Source organism: Nycticebus coucang, chromosome 9 (assembly GCF_027406575.1).
Source record: "Nycticebus coucang isolate mNycCou1 chromosome 9, mNycCou1.pri, whole genome shotgun sequence".
NCBI classification, from domain to species: domain Eukaryota; kingdom Metazoa; phylum Chordata; class Mammalia; order Primates; family Lorisidae; genus Nycticebus; species Nycticebus coucang.
The window spans coordinates 95,620,512-95,642,965 of record NC_069788.1 but is presented as its reverse complement, the minus strand read 5'-3'; the positions used below and the strand labels follow the sequence as shown (position 1 = coordinate 95,642,965).

The window sequence follows — 22,454 nt, the reverse complement described above, 5'->3', positions numbered from 1 at the left end:
GGTTCAAACCCAGCCCCGGCCAAACTGCAACAAAAAAATAGCCGGGTGTTGTGGCGGGCGCCTGTAGTCCCAGCTGCTCGGGAGGCTGAGGCAAGAGAATCGCATAAGCCCAAGAGTTAGAGGTTGCTGTGAGCTGTGTGACATCATGGCACTCTACCCAAGGGCGGTACAGTGAGACTCTGTCTCTACAAACAAACAAAAAAAAAAAAACTAAAGCAAAGATTATTCAAGGTAGAGAATCAACATATATTTGGGTCAAAGAACAGGTGCAAATACAGGAATGACTGACGGCTACAGGGCTAAACAACAATAAGGTTGACTTCCAGGCTTAGGCAATCAAGTTAATATGATGCCATGTTCTAAGAAGGAAATATACAGGGATAAGTAGGTTTGGAAGGGAAGATTAAATAATTATGGTACAATTTAGTCAAGATACTCAAGTTGAAATACATAAACAACTTGGGAGGTAAGTTTCTTTCAGGTTCTTTTATCTCCATTTAAGATCATAGTTTCTGACAATGGGTCGGTCGTTCTTTGTACTCTGTTCTCCACAACAAGACCAAACACTCTTTAGATTTGTCATCTAAATTTCAAAACACTCATAAAATGCTTCAGAGGTACTTTGTATTTTAAATAATTTTAACACAATTAATTTATTTTAGAAGTCTAAAACTTTATAGAGATGGGACTAGGTTGGTTGTAATATAACGAAGTTAAGAAATGGAAAACACCAGAAGTACAAGAGACAGCAAGAGCCTGTGACTTGGGAGAAAAACTTTGAATCTACAGTGCCTAAAGCAGAAATGCTGTTGTGTTGTGTAAGCAAACCCAGAAGAATAGGAACTATAGCTTGACAGAGATGACTGTCCTATGGCATGCTGACCTTTTATTTAATCTGACCTTCATTCCCTAAAATCAAAGTGGTAGTAAATGGCCACTTTTTACACTGCCTTTATTCCAGTAGTACTAGAATAATGTTCACATTCCTTTCCATGGTACTTGGGTACTAACGAAATATGCTTCAAGAAGAACCATTGATATAAACTAAAGGTAAATGCTGCCCTGAGCCCTCCACCTACATTGTTAATTAGTTCTTACAGTAATGCCCACATGTACTCTAAAATTTGAGCAATGCAGGCTACTCACATTTTTAAAAAATAAGCTGTGTTGTTTTTTTTGTTTGTTTCTTTTTGCCCCACTTTTACACATGATATAATACACATAGAAAGCTTTCTCCAACTTCCTCTCTGCCAGGTAAACTATTCAGTTCAAATGTCTTCAGATCTCCCTGATTCTACTGGGCACAATAAATCAGTACTTCACGGTCGGGCATGGAAGCTTATGCCTATAATCCTAGCACTTTGGAAGGCGGAGGTGGGAGGATTACTTGAGCTCAGGAGTTCAAAACCAGCCCGAGCAAGAGCAAGACCCTGTCTCCACTAAAAATAGAAAAATTAGCTGGGTGCTGTGCCAGACCTGTAGTCCCAGCTACTCAGGATGCTGAGGATCCTTGAGGTTGAACCCAGGATCCTGAGGTTGCCATGACCTTGGCTGATGCCACAGCACTCTAGCCTGGGCAACAGAGTGAGACTCTGTCTCAAAAAAAAAAAAAAAAATCATTTGGGCGGTGCCTCTGGCTCAAAGGAGTAGGGTGCTGGCCCATATACCAGAGGTGGTGGGTTCAAACCAAAAAAAAAATTATTCATTACATTGCTACCAGACTTTGTACATATCTCTACATTAAAAAACAAAAAACATCCCACCCACCCACCCCAAAACAGGTGATTTTACCTCCCAGAAGATATCTGGGCACTGTCTGGAGACTGTTTTTGGTTGTCACAACTCAGGTTATGGGTGTTACTAGCACATAGTGCACTAAACATCCTATAGTACATAGGTCAGCAGCCTCCCACAACAAAGACTTATCTGGCCCCAAACATCAACAGTGCTAAGGCTGAGAAGTCCTGATCTACACTTGGTACACGGTATCACAGTTTTTCTTGCATTTGTGTCTTCCCCCTCAGAATATGCATTTTCACCATGGCAAGAGCATAACTTATTTATCTTTATATTCCCAGAAAATTTCCTGGTACATAAAATGGGCTTGATGAATATTTTTTGAATGAAGGTAAGTTAGGAGGGAGAGAATGGGAGAGGACAAAATGGAAGAAAGAGCAAAGGAAGCACAAAGAAAGGGAGGAGAGAACAGAGAAAGAAAAAAGGAAAGAGTTTTCTCTCCTTTCAGGGAAGCTATATAGGATGATATAAGTATAGCCTAACTTTAAACTCAAACAAATTTCTAACCTGTCTGGCTTACTGTCACTCAATCTCTCAAAGGAGCCTACCTGGCCTGTTGCCACGTAGTCTTTCAAGGGATGAATAGCCAAGCAGAGAATATCATCGTCATGACCCAGGTAAAAACGCTGTGTGTTCTGTTGTCGATTATAAATGACACCCACTGCAGCCACATGGTACACAATTTCACCAATTTGAGTATAAAACAGATTACTTCGACAGTCATAACCTCTGTAACTAATATAGCAAACAAATCATATATAATTAATTTTGGCCTTTTACCTAATCAACACAGAATATACAGAGAAGTAGGTACCTCTTAGGTCAGTCATTCATTTTCCAGTTTTACAGGATATTGAACAATTAAAGAAAATACCACTATCTCATATCCCATAAACTTTTTTGAATTGCTTTGATTAAATGTAGCTAAATCTAAGCTATGATACTGAATGAAAACAAGGGTACAGAAAGTATATTACTACTTGTATAAGTGTAATATTAAATTTATACTATAAAAAGTTGCTTTTTATAAGTATAAAGGTATAGAAGAATATATATTTGTATATATACATAAATATTTCAGAAACTAAGTAATAGTTATTACCTATGGAGGGGAGAAATGATGGCTAAAGGGGCAGAAATGGGAGGAAGATTTTCAAACTATACCCTCTTATACACACTTTCAAACAATGAGCATATAATATATATTCTAAAAATAAGTTTAAACAAGTTAAAAATATACTTATCCAGGAAAAAGCAGTCAAATCTTAAAATGATGAACATAATTCTATTTATAGCAACCTTTCTTTGTACCCCAAAGAAACCCTATTCATTAACTACAACTGCATAGAAATACTGTCTATTTTAACAATGGAGAAAAAATACTTTTACTAAATAATTTTTTCAACTTCTTGAAAAGCATTATTAGTTAGGTAAGCAAACGAGTGCTAGATGAGGGGTAAATAGTGGAGTTAGAAACTCTGTTGTTTCCAAGCTGAAATGTGAGAACCATATTGCCAGATGTTATAAGGGAATCCAGAAACTATATTTTACTGAAATTATAAATAAGAAGGGCAGGCAAACCACAATGGCTCATGCCTGCAATTCTAGCACTTTGGGAGACTGAAGGTGGGAGGATCACTTGAGGCCAGAAGTTCGAGACCAGCCTGAGCGAAACACAAAAAAATTAGCTGGGCATAGTAGTGCACACCTGTACTCCCAGCTCTTTAGAAGACTGAGGTAGGAGGATTCCCTGAACTCAGGAATTTGAGGTTATAGTGAACTATGATCATGCCACTGCACTGCAGCTTGGGTAACAGTAAGACTCTATCTTAAAAATTTTTAAATAAATAAATATTATAAAATAAAATTAAAATCAAATGGTCAGACTAAAAGTCACAATATCATTCCACATTAGACATATTTAAGGGAGATAGTAAGTCTGAAATTTTACTTATTTTGTTTAAAGACATTCATTTCCATAAATATAAAATTTTCATAAAACATTGTTTTATTTAACAGACACTTTCTATAGTGCTTATGATGTGCCAGACAACGTAGTAAGTCCCCACTAGCATTGCCTTATTTATTTCCTCATCAAAATCTTATGACATAGGTCCTATTATCTCCATTTTTTTTTGTTGTTGTTGTTAGAGACAGAGTCTCATTTTATCACCCTCGGTAGAGTGCTGTGGCATCAGCAACTCCTGGGTTTAGGCAATTATCTTGCCTCAGCCTCCCAAATAGCTGGGAATAAAAGCGCCCACCACAAAGCCCAGCTATTTTTTTTTTTTGGTTGCAGTTTGGCCAGGAGCAGAGCCGGGCCAGGTCTGAACTGCCACCCTCCGTATATAGGGCCGGCGCCCTACCCACTGAGCCATAGGTGCTGCCCATATTTCCATTTTACAGGTAGAAGAACTGAATACAGACAAGTCATGTAACTTATTCAAAGTCACACAGCTTCTAGGTGTGAACCAAAATTCAAAACCACATAAATGAAAAGTAGTTGTTTTATACCCATGAACAAAATGTAATCGAATACTATTTCCTGGCGCCCGCTCTCTTCTTTTAGATGTAGCACTTTTTTGTTTCTCTTTGCATTGTTCTTTAAGCTGAGGTAGATCTTCTTTGTAAACCTTTAAAAAAATGTATATAAGCAGGAATGTTCTTAGAACATATATAAAGATGTTTATATATATTCTTAACATAACTTTAGACATTGATCTACTGTTGGTCAGCTTTAACAACTGTCTTAAATGAGAAGATATTTTATGAAATTCACATTTCTATGTATTACACTAAAAAATACTTATTTAGCATTACAGGAAATCTTTACATTTCATAAGAGAATATTTTTAAACGAACAATTTTGAGTGTACTATGACAAAAGTCTACAGGCAAATAAAGTAGACATACTTTAGTTAAAGCACTTAACATAAGAGAACATTTCACACAATTGTGGTTTAACACTTACAGGAGGAAAACTGAAATAATCATACATTGCTTGGGAAAGTAAAGCCACAAAAGATAACCACAGATGACTAACATGAAGCCAGATAAAGAAAAAACTGGACTTTCCTAGGAAAAATCATAGAAATAGAAATAGAAAATTACCTGCCGACGGTAGGTGAGTTGTGTCTCTTGTTCAATTTCTGAATCCAGCTCTGGAACATCAGACAAATCTGAATCTGATTCATCGCTATTGGAGTCAGCCAGACTTTCTGTAATTTTTAGAAGTGAAATGTTACTTCTTTAAAGATTCATTTTCAAAATAACACTATAAAATTAATGATTGAGAGCTGTAAGTTGACACGTAGACAAGACATAAAAGAATCAAATGAAATTAGGTACTCAAATGTAGCAGGTGTCAATAAACTTCTGCTAAGATTACCTTCCTTCCTCTCCACTCACAGCAAACTCAGTATTTCCTTTAAATCCCTTCACTGATTCCCGACTGACTGCTATATCACCTTTAAATGTCTGTGCAAATATTAGTGAATATAACCTATAATAAACATGACAATAGCTTAAAAATACTACACGCAACAGATGAGTTGACAATAAGGAATTTTTCTTTGCCAAAAAAAGCATACATGCAATCTAGTTACTCATCTCCCAGAGGACATGCTAAATGTTTGTTTTGCTAATATAACTGTTCCTTCACCAGTCATTTGATAGATTAAAATGCAACCATACTCTATATTCTACACTCTGTGACATCTGACTTTAAACATACAGACATGTATTTTTTTCAGTCAGGGTCTCACTCTGTGGCCCTTGGTAGAGTACTGTGGTGTCATAGCTCACACCAACCTCAAACTCTTGGACTCAAGTGATCCTCCTGCCTCAGCCTCCCTGGTAGCTGGGACTACAGACGCCCCCCCCCAACAACGCCTGGCTATTTTTAGAGACGGGGTCTCACTCTTGCTCTGGCGGGTCTCAAACTCCTGAGCTCAGGCAATCATCCCGCCTTGGCCTCCCAGAGTGATAGGATTACAAGTGTGACCCACTGCACTGGGTCTAGACAGACTATTTTAATTTAAAATTTCCTCTAATAACAAACCATACTGCTTACTTATAAGACTAGAATATAACTTCAATATAAAATTATTATTTTGGGATTATTGGAGAGGTAACAGGGATATTGTTTAGGCAGTGTATATTACTCACCTTGGGGTGCTATGTGAAGAGCATCTTTTAGTTTTCTTTCAGGAATAAACTTCCACTGAAAGACAGAGTGATCTGCTCCACCAATAGAAATAACCCACTGATAATCATGGGACCATCTGACATTAGTTACATGAGCTGAATGGCCAATATATTTTCTAAACTTGGCCCCTATAACAAAAATATATCTTTAAACTGATAAATGCCAACACACAAAAAATACCATTTCAAATAACAATTTCTATACAAGAATCATTGTGTTGTTCTTCTATTATCTTAATTATGATCAAATGGGGAAAATGCTGATACAAAGTTAACTAAATAAATGAATGAATCTAAGTCAAGGAACACAAAATATTTCCTCTACTGATTTACAATATAATTTGGTAGGAACCAAAAGGGCTGTGAGACATTATCTTACTGCTTTGAAAAAAGCCTAAGGATCAAGTGTTTTCTTTCCTTTTCTCTCTTCTTTCTTTCCCTCTCTCAAAGTCTCTCTTTATTGTCCTAGCTAGAGTGCAGTGGCATCATTGTAGCAAACTGCAACCTCAAACTCCTGGGCTCAAGAGATCCTCCTACTTCTGCTTCCTGAGTAATTGGGACTACAGGCACATGCCACCATGCCTAATGTTTCTATGTTTTGTAGAGACAGGGTCTTGCTGTTGCTTAGGCTGGTCTCAACTCCTGGCCTGGCCTCCTGCCTTGGACTTCCAAAGTGCTAGAATTATAGGCATGAGTCACTGTGCCCAGTCTCTAATTTGTTTTAATGTATATTTTCACATAAAGCTAACACAAGCTAAGTATCTTCAATAAATTGCAGCAATAAATAGATTTGACTACATTGAAATTAACAACCCAATCAAAGACCTCATTAAGAAAATAAAAAGACAAGCCACAAACAGAGAAGATATTTGCAATCTGTAAAAATTACAAAGCATTTATATCATTACAGAGTATATAGAATAACTCCAACAGACCAATAAAAGAAATGATTCAGTAGAAAAATAGGAAAGTAATAGAAACCTGTGTCTGACAGAAGAGGAAATGCAGAAAACCAAAGCATATTTAAAAGACGGTCAACCTCATTAGTAGTGGGTCACACGGAGACCACAATGTGACAGTATTTACACTAACTTCCAAGTGCTAAAGAGGATGTGAATAAACAGGGTTTGTAAAATGGCATAACCATTTTGGAATATAATTTAGTATTTTCTTATAAAGTTCATCATTCACATCTCTATGACCCAACAATTTCACTCCTAGGTATACACCTTTGAGAAACTTGCAATAAAAGAACAAAAGACTGGAAATGACCCAAATGTCATTTGGGAAATGACATAAGAAAATAAATTCATTAATTATAGCAATACAATATTCTACAGCAATAAAAAACAAATGCACTAAAGCTACATGAAACAAAATGGATCCATCTTAGAAAAGCAGCACTTAATACATTTATACTATAAATCTGCTTTCTTGATATTTGTTTTGTTTTTCCAATAAATTTCCTTCTGAAATCTAAAGAGATATTTTCCTCAAATATGAATTTTATTTGTCAACAAGAAGTACAGAGGGGGTCTTAGCTGGTATTAACAGTGATGAAGGTAGCAGATTACAGTGCCTTGCCCTTACCTCTCCATTCTTTCCCACCCCTCCCTGCTCACCCTCCACCACAGCCCCTGTGTTGCTGCCTGGGAAAAGACCAGATTATTTGAGAGAGATTATTGACAACAGCAGGAGAATCTAGAGAAAAAGATAACAGTGAAAAAAATGGGGAAAGGGGTAATGCTTTGGACTCGGTAAAGTGGAGTAAATGTGGGGTATATATGAAACATACGATCATCCTCTCTGGGTTAACCTCACACATTTTGTGTTTCAATTACAATGATTCTGTAACATAAACTTCTATTATGTAAGATGCTTTTATATTTTGTTAAAATTGTACTTCTTTGAAGTCATTTAACAGATATCCCCTAAGAGGATATCTAAAATATACTATACCTTGGCTACTTTTTCTTAACCTTAAGATGGATCAATAGGATGACTTAATAATTAATTTAAAAGAGGTTGGGTATAGCAACTAACACCTATAATCCCAGCACTCTGAGAGTCTGAGGGAGAGGACTGCTTGAGTTCAAGAGTTCGTGAGACTACAATGAGCCATATGATCACACACTCTAGCCTGGGCAACAAGACCAACCCTATGTCTAAAAATAAAAATTAAAAAGATAATAATAATAGGCTAGGCACAGTGGCTCATCCCTGTAATTCTAGCACTTTAGGAGGCCGAAGTAGGAGGATCATGAGGCCAGGAATTCAAGACCAGACTGGGCAACATAGAAAGAACCCATCTCTAAAAAAAAAAATATTTGACCGGGCGTAGTGGCTCACACACCTGTAATCCTGGCACTATGGAAGGCCAAGGCAGGATGATTGCCTGAGCTCACAGATTCGAGACCAGCCTAAGCAAGTGCAAGACCCCATCTCTAAGAGGCTGTTATGAGCTATGATGCTACAGCACTCTGCCCAGGGTGACAAAGTAAGACTCTGTCTCAAAAAATAAAATAAATTAAATTAAAAATAATTAGGTGGTGGCATGCATCTATAGTCCCACCTACTTGGGAAGCTAAGGCAGGGGCATTGCTTGAGCCCAATAGTTTGAGTTCACAGTGAGCTATGATTGTGCCACTGCCGTCCAGCCTACTATTATTAAGTAATAATAATTGAACAGAAAGAAACTTTTTCTAGTAATACTGCTAACTTCAAAATATGCATATGTGAATTTAATAAACATAGAATCTTAAAATATTTCTATTAATCTTTTAAATATGCAACGATCATATCCTATCTTCATTCCCACTAACCCAGCCATAGTCTCAAGGTGAATCAGTGTCTAGAAATAAAAAGTCAACCTCACCATAAAATAAATTGCTAACAAAAATCTAACAAAAAAGAAACAAAAACAAAAATTTATAGTTATATTCTTGAAAGAGTGACTGATCTCTTAAACAAGACTGATTTTCTTAGACTTTAGTTACTATTCACACAGTAATTCAAAGGACTATTACACATTTTATAAGTGAATAAAAACTACTGTGCAATAAGATTGTCTTCTCTTATTGCAAAAGATAAAAAATCATCAATTAATCCTATTCACTTGGCTTCAAAGTGAATACTTTTGAATACTTCAAAAAGTATTTTCTTTTTCAAAAAGTATTTTTGTTTTTTCTGGAGATCAGAATATGGAACATTAAGCAAAACAATGACTAAGATTAAGATCATCAGGATTCTTACTGAATTTCACACTTTCTCACCAGGCAAATTACCATCTTGAAGTCTGTTGTGCTTAGTGATTCTCATAACCTGGCTGTGTAGTAGACATCTTAAATAGGGTACTTTAAATTGCTAGAGATTTAGCTAGACTTTACTAACATACTTAGCCATTACTTATGGAAGTACTTTCGCATGCACTAGGGAGCTGACTTCTCACAGGCAGGATCAACAAAACAACAAAGCTGGCAGGATCTTGAACTTATCACTTTACTATAGTAGTATAAAGACACAACAGAAATATCAACCTGGGCTTGTGGAAAAATTAAGCCCTTAATTGGACATCAGTGGATTACATACTTGAATCAAACTATTCTAGCTGCTCCCTAAATCACCTTTACTAAATTACACTTTAATGTTTATTCAACAGCTTTTATCAATGAGCCAGGTGAAAATTATTACTCCATCTGGTTTGGGTATTGATGTTCTAGGAATACACACTCACTGCACCTAATATGAAACCCCACACCACAGGAGGCAGTTCTTTTTTTTTTTTTTTTGTGAGACAGAGTCTCACTTTGTCACCCTTGATAAAGTGCCATGGTGTCATAGCTCACAGCAACCTCAAACTCCTGGGCTCAAGTGATTCTCTTGCCTCAGCCTCCCAAGTACCTGGGACTACAGGAACCCACCACAATGCCTGCTATTTTTAGATCTGAGCAAGGCCTCAGGCAATCCACCCACTCAGGCCTCAAATAGTGCTAGGATTACAGGAGTGAGCCACTGCACTCAGCCCTACAAGAGACAGTTCTTTTTTTTTTTTTTTTTAAGAGACAGAGTCTCAGTTTATCGCCCTCAGTAGAGTGCCTTAGCACTCACAGCAACCTCCAACTCCTGGGCTTAGGCAATTCTCTTGCTTCAGCCTCCCAACTGGGACTATAGGCGCCCCCCACAACACCCAGCTATTTTTTGTTGCAGTTTAGCCAGGGCCGGGTTTGAACTCACCACCCTCAGTATATGGGGTCGGTGCTCTATCCACTGAGCCACAGGCGCCACCCAGGAGACAGTTCTTTAAAAAATAAATCTAGGAAGAAACTGTGATTTTCTGAGGAGTAAGTATGCTTTTATTTTTTAAAAAAATCTACAAAGAGAACTATTTTGTGCCCTGTTTTATTTTATTTATAGTTTCGTGGGAGCTCAAAATCAAATCTGATGTCCAATTATTATCATCTTCTTTATCTCGTTTTAATATGTTACTTCCATGGTACTTTAAGATGGTACTGAGTCTCTATTTGTATAATGACGTTAGTACTTAATGGACTTGTTATGAGTAGACTCAAATAAAGCATGGAATAAATAAATGACTATAAATTTTTTTTTTTGAGACAGAGTCTCACTTTCTCACCCTTGGTAGAGTGCTGTGGTGTCATAGCTCACAGCAACCTCAAACTCTTGGGCTTAAGGGATTCTCTTGCCTCAGCCTCCCAAGTAGCTGGGCAACGCCTGGCTATTTTTAGAGACCAGATCTTGCTCTGGCTCAGGCTAGTCTCGAACCTGTGAGCTCAAGCAATCCGCAGGCCTCAGCCTCCCAAGTGCTGGGATTACAGGCATGAGCCACCACACCTGACCCGAATGACTATAAATTTAACATTTCATTTAATTATCCCCAGGTCTATGAACAAAGTGATAACATTTTAAAAGATATGCAAGAAAAAGAGGCAATGTAGAAAATAGCCAATGATAAGACTTTTCACTCTTTTTTTGGATACCTATTATTGAAAATAAATGTTAAAACAATACGTGCTAAGGATTTAAGCAAAAACACATTTAACACATGAAAACCAACCACCAAACCAACAATTTTCAAACTGTAACCTGAGTTTGTACAACTGACAACTTCCTCAGAATTTTTGAAAAAAAGATCTAAGAAAAATGTCTCCTAAAAGATACACGTTCAACACATTAAATGACTGAAGGTAACAGGCCATAGGAAAAATATAACCACCACTATATAGTCTGACTATATGAAGCAATTCAGGAAGAGAGAAGAAAAATTTTTGTTAAACAAGAAAGCAGTATAGTCCATTTACAACATATGAATTCAAAATTATTTTCTAATAAAAATTTGATGTCCAAAAGCAAATGTAAATATGACAATAATATCACCAATCAGTACACATTAAAAAAAATATGAAATCTTCTTATCTGTCTCAAGACTAATTTTCTGCAAGAACATAAATGTCTTTTATAAAAGAGGTTACTTAATATTTTAAAGTAAAAGATACCTTTTCTTAAACATGGATATCTGAATAACTTTATAATTCCATAGTCATCGGCTGTAACTAAAACTTGGCCAATATAATTTCCATCTACTGAATTTATATCATTAACATCTGAATATTTGGGCCAAATTCCATTTACTTCAAGGCCTGAAACACATGTCCATGAAGCCCAATGAATACTTTTTGTTTCTTCCGTACTTGTCACTTCTTTTCCTCCTAAAAATAAATCAGAATCTTAATTTAAGAAGTTATTTCATTTGACTTTCACTCAAGCTTAAACTGTAACTGTAACATGGTAAACTCCAAAATTTTAAATTATCTTCCCATCTCAGTTAGACGAGAATATATAAATAGGTAGCCCACTCTGAATAAGGAGAAGAGAAAACTGAATGGAAGAATTTTTTTTAAGACAGGCAAGGTGGCTCACACCTGTAATCCTAGACTCTGGGAAACAGAGGTGGGTGGATTGCTTGAGCTCAAGAGTTTGAGACCAGCCTGAGCCAGAGCAAGACCCCATCTCTAGAAAAATAGAAAAAATTAGCCAGATGTTGTGGCAGGCGCCTGTAGTCCCAACTACTCAGAAGGCTGAGGCAGGAGGATTGTTTGAGCCCAGGAGTTTGAGGCTGCTGTGAGGTAGGCTGATGACACAGCACTCCAGTCCAGGGCAACAAAGTGAGACTCAACCTCAAAAAAAAAAAAAAAAAAGAAAACTTTTTTTTGAGAGTTACTACCAAAATTATACTAATTTGGAGGCACACATAGACTTGAAAAATTAACTTAGCAGGTTCACCTATATGGAAAATAAAACCGAATCTTATTAAAATCATCATATAGATTAATCACAACAGGTTAAAATATAAGAAAAGATAAAAGCCATAAAAAAGGAAAAGCAGGTATTAAAAAAAGGAAACCTAAGATACGTATGGTTCAGAAAAAAGAACTAAAAAAGATTAAGAAGAAAGATGAGTGGGTAGTAATATATTTACATTATAAGGGCATTAGGATTCAGTCAGTCTTCATTACACATGGATTGTTAATGAAAAACTTTAGGTGAGATGCATTAACTTCATTATGCAGCTGTTATTATGAAATAAGTTCTTGGAATACAGTGACTAATTCACTAAGCATCATAATAAAGTACTAGGAGAGGAGGGCATGTGTGGCTCAAAGGAGTAGGGTGCCGGCCCCACATACCGGAGGTGGTGGGTTCAAACCCGGCCCCAGCCAAAAACTGCAAAAAAAAAAAAAAAAAGATAAAAAGTACTAAGAGGTAATATTTTAACAATTCTTTTATTCCTGTTTTATTCTTTAATTGGAATTTTTTAAAATTGAGGTTTGTTATATTATTATTTGCAAAGTTAATTTGAGATAACCACAAAAAATAACCCCAAATCATTTATGATCACACATTTGTAGCAGTAATATTTAATCAGATCCACCCACAAAAATTGCATTCTGATTCTCTTATATACAATAGGACTGCCATATACTACTTTCATGGTACAGAGTGGATCCATCTTAGATCCTCTAGTCAAAGGAATTTTTAATAAGAACATTTAGAATAGTGGTTGCCAGGGACTAAGAGAAATGGAGGTTAGGGAGGGGTAGATTTTGGTTATAGTTTCAGTTATACAGAATAAGTAAAGCCTAGAGACCTGATGCACAGTATGTTGAGTATGGTTAATACTACTGTATACTTGAAATTTGCTAAGAGAACAGATCTTGTTATTGAGACACAGTCTCAACTCTGTGCCCTGAGTAGAGTGCAGGTATGTCGTCATAGCTCCCTGTAACCTCAGAATCCTGGGTTTCAGGGATCCTCATGCCTCAGCTTCTTGAGTAGCTGGGAGTACAGGCCCATGACAGATGGGTTTTTTTCTTTTTCTCTTAATTTTCTGTGGAGACAAGGTCTCACTCTTGCTTAGACAAGTCTTGAACTCCTGAGCTCAAGCAATCTTGCTGCCTCAGCCTCCCAGCATGCTAGGATTAGGCAGCACTCAGCAAGAAAATAGATCTTAGATGGTCTCACCACATGCACAAAAATGGTTAACTATGCAAAGTGATATGTTAATTAGCTGGATTGTGGAAATCTTTTCACAATTATATGTGTATCAAAACATGACATTATACTTTGCAAATATATATATCAGTTGTACCTCAATAAAGTTGGGGGGGGAACAAAAGAATTTTAATAATAAGAAGACAGCCTTATAGAAAAGACTACAATGCCTAAAATATTAGCTCAGATCTTTGATTTCCTATAATCAAATGTAACTTACACTCTGGTTCTACTGAAATTCTGAAATACTGTATAGGCTCTAAAAATCTATAAACAACATATAATTTACTAGAAATGTTTACCTGGCATCCTATAAAAAAGTCTTTTCCCATTGCCATCATTTGTCTGTAAATATCTACTGTCTGAGGACCAGTCCATATGAGTAATGAAACTAAGTGATCCAACACATTCGCCAACTTTTTTATAACGCTGAGCAACTCCATAAATATCAACTGAGCTGTCATTGCATCCAACAGCAAGGTAAGTTCCATCTGGTGAATATTTTAATTCATGAATTGCCTCCTTCCTATCTTTAATATGTACAACTTCTGTCATATCTCTGTTAAAAAGAAAAAAATGATACTATATGAACAAAAGTCACACAACAGAATTTAGTTCTCAAACTTATTTAAAATAACTGTCAGGCTATACCAAGTATTTGTAAACTATAAAATAAATGTAAATAAGGCCACCAGTATTAAGTTCAGGAATAATTATTTTGCTGAACAGAAACGTATGGGGACACTATATGTCAGTAGCACAGAAAAATGCTAAATTTCAGTTTCTAAATTATTTTAAGTATTTTAAAGATAAATATTAAATTTTGGAGTCAATAAAGGAATTAAGAAAATAAAGTCATAGATTTTTATGGTAAAACTTCTTTGTAAATATTAAGTTTATGAAAATTCTTAATTATTATATAAACATAGTTTTCAAACAAAGTTTTGCAATGAGGCAAATGTACAAAATGGCATTCAGGAAACAAAGGAGGAGTTAATTCTGATTACTTCAGTCATACATTTAAATACACATTTTTTTGAGACAGAGTCTCACTACGTCACTCTTAGTAGAGTGCCATTGCGTCACAGCTCACAGCAACCTCAAACTCTTGGGCTTACGTGATTCTCTTGCCTCAGCCTCTCAAGTAGCTGGGACTACAGGCACCTACCACAACACCCAGTTATTTTTTGGTTGCAGTTGTCATTGTTTAGCAGGCCCAGGTCAGGCTTGAACCCACCAGCTTTGGTGTATGTGGCTGGCGCCCTTCTCACTGAGCTATGGGTGCTGGGCCTAAATACAGCTTACACAGCTATAACTAGGTATTTTAATTTCAACTTCTTTGACCTTCATTATAAAAAAACACAAATTTGTTGCTTAGGGACCATGTCGACCAGTAAAGTCAAACATTTTTTTCAGTGATGCCTTATAACTGAGTTTCCAAAATAATACAGATACTGGCAACAACCATAAACATGGACAGTTTAACACTACTGTCTTTCCCAAGTTGTATAGTTAAGTGGGGAGGAGGGAGAAAAGTTGGGGAGAAGGATCCAGGGAGGGAACGGAGGTCAAAGGAGGAGAGAGTCCTATTTCCAGTAAGAGTCAGGGACTTTTCTCCATATAAATTTGGCCTCCCACATTTGAAATGCTCCAAGTAAATAATTTCAAAAGCAGAAGTTTAAGTGTAAGTTTCCCAATTTTTAAAGTTTCTAAATATATAATTGATAGAAATAAAACTCAAATTTCTTCCAGTAACTCTAAATACTTTGTTTTAGGCAATATACACTTGAACTCATCTTCTTCTATGAGAGATGGATATAAAGTAAACATGATAAAATGTAGTGATTATTCAAAAGTGTGTGAAGTTCTATAAGAAATACTGAAAAGTGTTAAGACTAGACTAAAGGTGGAAAGGGGCCAAGGAAGGGTGACACCTGTTTTGAGCATAAAACCTGAGAAGTTGGTGAAGTATAAAAGAGGAGAGAGGGCTGTCCAAGAAGACACAGGGAGCCAAAACACAGCAGTATGCTATTATTGTGGCATCTTTAAAGAACAGCCACAAAGTACTACGGGTACAAAAACAAGTGGGTAAAGTGTTAGTGATTGATGGGGTAAAAGAGATAGATTGAGGACAATCTGTGACAGATCTGGTATGTTGCCAAGGAATTTGGACTTTACCTTGGAGTTAATCATAGAGAGAAAGATAAAAATCAGTCCTTTAACTGAAAAAGCAGACCAAAACAAAACAAATGAAAGAAAAAATATTGTATGTGGGAAAGTGCCAGATATTCACCAAAAGTTCATTTCCCTTTCTTCCTAGACCAGATTTCTCAGGCTCCTTTGCAGTTAGTTTAGTCATGTGCCTCAGTTCCAACCAAAGACAAGTGATGGAAAAGCTGTGAGCCATTTTCCAGCCCATCAGGGGTCCTCAAACTATGGCCCACGGGCCACATGAGGCGGTGTGATTGTATTTGTTCCCGTTTTGTGTTTTTACTTCAAAATAAAATATGTGCAGTGTGCATAGGAATTGGTTCATAGTTTTTTGGGTTTTTTTTTTTTTTTAACCATAGTCCAGCCCTCCAATGGTCTGAGGGACAGTGAACTGGCCCCGTTTAAAAAGTTTGAGGACCTCTGATAGATAATCTCTGATGATGGGCCCGAGGGAGTGATGAAACTACAACTAACTGAAAGGGACCTTGTCTTTGAGTTACCTGGGGAAAGAAAGCCACTCACTGACTTCTGACTATTACATGTACAAGATTAATCCTCACAAGGGACTGCCTTGAGCTCAGGAGTTCTAGACCAGCCTGAGCAAAGAGAGATCCAGTCTGTAGAAAAACTAGCCAGGAGCCAGTGGAACATATGCCTTCTTCTTGCCATCAGACCTGATTAGGGTGTTGACCTTGGCCACATCAGTGTCATAGAGCTTCTTCACAGCCTGTTTGATCTGGTGCTTGTTGGCTTTGACATCCACAATGAACACAAGTGTATTGTTGTCTTCTATCTTCTCCGACTCAGTTGTCAGGGGAACTTGATGGCATAGTAGTCAAGCTTGTTTCTCCTGGAGGCACTCTTCTGAGGATATTTAGGCTGCCTCTGGAAACTCAGAGTCTTTGGCTACCGGAAGGTGGGTGATGTATGGATCTCTTTTTTTAGTGGCTGTGGATGCCTGTTAGCACTGCCTTCTTGGCCTTCAATGCCTTTGCTTTGGCTTTGCCTTTGGGAGGGGCAGGAGCTTTCTTCTTCTTCGCTTTCAGCGCCATCTTGTGAAAATCTTCTTTTTTTTTTTTTTCGAGACATCCTTGTCACTCCTGGTAGAGTGCCATGGTGTCATAGCTGATTCCAACCTCAAACTCTTGGACTCAAGCAATCCTCTTGCCGCAGCCTCCTGAGTAGCTGGGACAACAGGCATGAGCCACAACACCAAGCTGTTTTTAGAGACAAGGTCTCATTCTTTTTCAGGCTGGTCTGGAACTCCTGAGCTCAAGCAATACAACCGCCTCAGCCTCTCTGAGTGCTAGGATTACAGGAGGGATTACAGGCATAAGCCACAGTACCCAGTTATAATTATAATTTTCTTCACAAATTTTAATTAAAATGCTTCTCGAAAATTCTTCATAATTAAATTCGTTTTACAGAATTTTTATTCAAGAGATTTAACTGCTTCCAGTGAGAGAAATGGCTTATGTCCTATGTTTTCTGATACTATGCCTCCTGTCCACCAACATACACACTATCTCTCTCTCACACACACACACACACACATACATACAGAAACAGTAGAAAACAATAATGATAGAGCAATTCGGGTTGAATGACTGATTTTATAACATGTACTATGTTGCTATGTCAACATTATGAATTATATAACCACCCTCTCACATGAAGAAGTTTCTCTGGAAAATTTAAAGGAAGACTAGTAGATGAAAATTTGTTAAATTTTAAAAAATTCAGAATTAAGTCTTCTGGGAAACTAATACTTGAATGGTATGGTTTATTTATTTTTTTTTTTTTTTGTAGAGACAGAGTCTCACTGTACCACCCTCGGGTAGAGTGCCGTGGCGTCACAGGGCTCACAGCAACCTCCAGCTCTCGGGCTTACGCGATTCTCCTGCCTCAGCCTCCCAAGCAGCTGGGACTACAGGTGCCCGCCACAACGCCCGGCTATTTTTTTGTTGCAGTTTGGCCGGGGCTGGGTCCGAACCCGCCACCCTCGGCATAGGGGGCCGGCGCCCTACTCACTGAGCCACAGGCGCCGCCCGGTATGGTTTATTTTTTAAAAACAGACGGAAGCCAAAGCCTGGAAATACTCACACATTAACAGCTCGTAATACATCACAAAGTAAATGTACACAGTTTTGATCGTAGCCTGTTAACAGAGGAATCATCCTATTCAAGGGAGTCTGGGGAGACCTATCAAAGAAGTGGCATAGATAGCTATGATAGCTCAACTTTATTCTGATGAATGAATGAGACTTAGCTCAACATAAGACAGGAACTCCGAGATAAAAGATCCATGTTCCAGCAGAGACAAACAATATATGAAAGAGCTAATGGCAAGAGAAAGAATTCGAGTTCCACTTGAGAAGGCCAGTGTTGATGCACTGACACAATCAAGGGGGCTTGGCTTTGCTGTGAGTTGAGACTGGTAAGGAAGTCTGAGGGAATATAATGAAGGCCCTCATAGGTCTAATGAAGATTTTTGGCCTTAATCTGTGAGTTTAAGCTAGGGTAGGACATACAAAAATCAGATAACTGCCCTGGTAAAAAAACAAATTGAAGGAGTATAATAGAAGGACTAAGACCAATTAGAAAGTTACTGCAGATGATGGTTGCTCAGACTTCAGAAAAAAGTGAACTGATTTAAAACATATAGTATTTTATATATATACACACACACATACATTTTATACTACTATATAATGTAATACATAGTATATGCTATTCACAAACTTCAATAAAAACATTCCTAGAAAATTTATCAAGTAAGCAAAGTCAATAGGATGTGGTAATAGATGAGAGATGAAGATAATCCCTATGTTTTGCCTTGCACAAGAAAAAGGAACATTTCCTGTACTTTCACTAGGAAAGGGACCATGGACAGATGATTTGTTTGGGAGGGAAATCATGAGTTCAGTTCTGGAAATACTGATTTGGAGATGCCTTTGAGACATCTAAGTGATGTTAAATAAGTGAGTAACTGGTTATGTAGGGCTAGAGTTTAGAGATTAGAGCTGAAGCTGTGGATTTAGGGTCATCAAGCCACAAGTGGCAACTAAAGACAGAGGCAGGATGAGACCACCTAGGAAGAAAACAGAGTTAAAAGAGCAGAAAACCTAGGTCTGTTCTTTAAGGAACTCTAATATTTACCATAGACAAAAGATGATCAAACTATGAAGAAAATGGAACCAGAGAAGTAAGCCGAAAACAAAAAGAGATTAACACCTAAATCCAGGGGAGAAAATGTTTTGAGAAGCACCAAGACAGTAAAAAGGATCAAATACTGCTGAGAATCCAGATAGATGAGAACTGAAAATATCTCCTAATCTTAACGATATAGGGTGCCGTTACTAGTTGTTTGTTTGTTTATTTGAGATAGTCTCATTTTGCCAGCTATTTTTAGAGATGAGGTCTTGCTCTAGCTCAGGTTGGTCTCGAACTCATGAGCTCAGGCAATCCACCCGCCTTGGCCTCCCAGAGTGCTAGGATAACAGGTGTGCACCACCACACTGGGCCAGTAATTGGGTTTTTCAATGCAAAGCTGAACGTAAAAGCCATACTATGGAGATAGAAAGTTGATAAATTAATTAGAAGAAGAGAAAACAGTAAAGTTAGACAAGTTTTTTGAGAAGTTTCCTATGAAAGGGGGGAAAGCATAAATGTGATATAACAAGAAAGTTGTAAGTTTGAGGTAAGAAATTGAATATAGGATATATTGAGCATATTTTAGTAGTGATTTTGGGTGGGGGGGTAAAAAAACTCTTTGATCTGAAAAAATAACGTATATGTACAGAGAGTTACTTTTTTAAAGCCAGGAAATAATTTTGGGAACTTATTATTTCCCAAGAAGTGAAGCATACAAAGTATAAATCGTTTGAAAACAATTTTTAAGTAAATGCATGATTTGTTAGGTGAATACTATCACAATCCTTCCAAAGTTGATATACCACATCCTGCCGTGTACAATTCACACTTTTTTTTGCCTAAATTTTTGAGGGAAAAATAAGCATGTCATTATTCATGGGTAGAATGGCTCTGGAGCGAGGGCGTCCACCAGGAGTGGAGGACACTCACTCAGGAGGCCACTGTGCCCTTCTACCTGGGCACACTGGGCACAAAACATTCCAGGATCCAGTGGGAGTGGGCCAGAATGGCCTCCACCAACCACCATAATCAGGGGAGAGGGTGATGATGGCGCTGGCAAAGCAGGCCGCAGCCGTGCAGGGTGAGGGCCAAGGTCTACCCATATGGAGTAGACCCTAGGAGTCCCATGCAGGCCACAGGGACCCACCTGGCTGTTCAGGGCTGAGTAGCCTCAGAAACTCCAGCCCCGCTAGCGATGCATGTGGCCACATTAGCCACAGCCCCTGACATGGCAAGGAGGGAAGGATTCTTAGGAGAAAGAGAAGGGGTAGCCCTCACAACATGGGTTGCAAGAGGGCAGTGCAATCTGTACATTTTCTAGAGGAGGGTTAGTCCTCTCTAGATGTCTCTCTCCTAGCTAAAAGCTAGTCACTTTTTCAAGAGGCATTTTAATCATAGTTTGGGCCCAAAACATCTGTGCACATTATGCATGGGACTGAAGTATACATAGCAAAATACAGTAATACGGTCAGAGAGTGTCAAATGGCTAGCCACCGGTTAAACACTATTAATAAAGTAACAATTTTATGATTTTACAAAAAAGTTTATTCCATACCTGCCAGGAAACCTTGTTCCATCTTCATCATGATTTATTAGCCATGATTATCAATCAAGTTCTTCCACTATTATGAAGTCTCTCTTATCTATTCATGAGAATGGATGAGTGTCTCTGCGGACTTTTTAGTATTTATACACATGTACATTTATTACACACACACACACACACACACACACACACTTCTATTTAAAAATATTTCATAAAAAAGTTTTCAGGGCGGCGCCTGTGGCTCAGTGAGTAGGGCGCCAGCCCCATATGCCGAGGGTGGCAGGTTCAAACCCAGCCCTGGCCAAACTGCAACAAAAAAATAGCCGGGTGTTGTGGTGGGCGCCTGTAGTCCCAGCTGCTCGGGAGGCTGAGGCAGGAGAATCGCATAAGCCCAAGAGTTAGAGGTTGCTGTGAGCCGTGTGACGCCACGGCACTCTACCCGAGGGTGGTACAGTGAGACTCTGTCTCTACAAAAAAAAAAAAAAGTTTTCAATTACTTCCACAGTATCAGTGTTTCTCTTATAATATAAAATTTGGGGAATGAGGTCAGCAAAGTGGTGGCATGGGGGCTAGTCCCAGTGCTAGTTTCCTTGAAGAAACATCACTTTGCACAACTATCCATGCATGAAAATACCTTCCTTAAGAGCTAAAGAAATCATGTAAGAGATAACACGTTGAGTATAGCATGAAAATAAGACAAGATTCACTGAAGAAGGTAGTAAGAATAGTTTCACATTACCCATGCAACCCTTCCCTCAAGCCAACCTAAGCGTACATGAATGGATAAAATATACATATACACACATACACACACGCACAATGGAATACTATCCAACCTTTAAAAAAAAAAATCTGTTTACAACATGGATGAACCTGCAGGATGTTATGCTAAGTGAAATAAGCCAAGCTCAGAAAGACAAATACTGTATGATCTCATTTATATAGGCAGTCCCTAGCTTATGAACAACATAGGTGCTGTAGGTTTGTTCTTAAGTAGAATTTGTATATAAGTTGGAAGAGGTACATTTACCTATTACCTGTAATAGCTTCCTTAATAAGTAAAAGTCATATGTAAGTCAGATGTTTGTAACTCAGTGACTTACTGTAATAGCCTCTATTTGTAAGGGCAAGCTGTACATAAGTTGGATGTTTGTAACTTGCAACAGCCTGTATGTGGAATCTAAAAAAGTTGAACAGAAGCAGACAGTAGAAAGGTGGTTACCAGAGACTGGGGGTAGGAGTGGGGAATGGGGCGACATTGGCTAAAGAGTACAAAGTTTAAGTCAGACAGGATGAATAAGTTCTGGAGATCTATAGTAGAGCATGACCATAAATAATAGTAATGTACTATACACATGAAAACTGCTAAGACATCTTAAATGTTCTCATCACAAAATATGGTAAGTATGTGATGTGACGGATACGTTAAGTAGCCTGACTTACTCATGTCACAATATATAAATAAATCAATCTCATGTTTATTTATACAATAAATATATACAATTTTTATTTGTCAATTATGCCTTAACCCATTTAGGCCTCATGTTCCATTATTGGATTGGCAGTAATGTGGGAGTTATTTATATCCTACTACTCAGGGTCAACACTGAAGTCTGATTTTTCACACATCTGCCTCCTTAGATAGAGTACATGTTATCACATGGTGCACAGAGTTAGTCACTACTGCAGATACTGGTATGCTGGGAGCTTGTGAGAAAGTCATGCAAAAAATTCAACAATTTGATTTTTGGCCACAAGGAAGAGTTTGGCTTTGCTCAGGCTGAGGCCACTTTAAGACCTAAGCTCTGACGCGAGGTAATTTCAAGCAAAGGAGTTAGTAAGAAGGAAAAAGGAGGACAAGGGGGTGAACAAGAAGAAAGAACACATGAGGAGGAACCAACAGAAAAATTGAGGCAACATGTAAAACTAAAACAGAGGAACTCCCCCAAGGGACCATTAGGCAGCTACTGCA

The 22,454-nt window shown here is 37.8% G+C and overlaps 1 protein-coding gene across 9 annotated transcripts in view; it reads right to left on the bottom strand.

Annotated features, from left to right (window-relative positions):
• EML5 (EMAP like 5) overlaps nucleotides 1-22,454 on the bottom strand; it is a 177,946-nt gene that overhangs the window by 106,180 nt on the left and 49,312 nt on the right. For all 9 annotated transcript variants that reach the window (XR_008382276.1, XR_008382277.1, XM_053600971.1 and 6 more), the window contains 6 exons: nucleotides 13,875-14,131; nucleotides 11,517-11,729; nucleotides 5,965-6,132; nucleotides 4,909-5,015; nucleotides 4,312-4,430; nucleotides 2,346-2,532 (listed from right to left, as the gene is read on the bottom strand). Coding sequence is in view for 7 of the 9 variants with exons in the window: in XM_053600971.1 (XP_053456946.1) it covers nucleotides 2,346-2,532; nucleotides 4,312-4,430; nucleotides 4,909-5,015; nucleotides 5,965-6,132; nucleotides 11,517-11,729; nucleotides 13,875-14,131 (1,051 nt within the window). In the remaining 2 variants the exon portion in view is untranslated. The remainder of the gene's footprint in view (nucleotides 1-2,345; nucleotides 2,533-4,311; nucleotides 4,431-4,908; nucleotides 5,016-5,964; nucleotides 6,133-11,516; nucleotides 11,730-13,874; nucleotides 14,132-22,454) is intronic.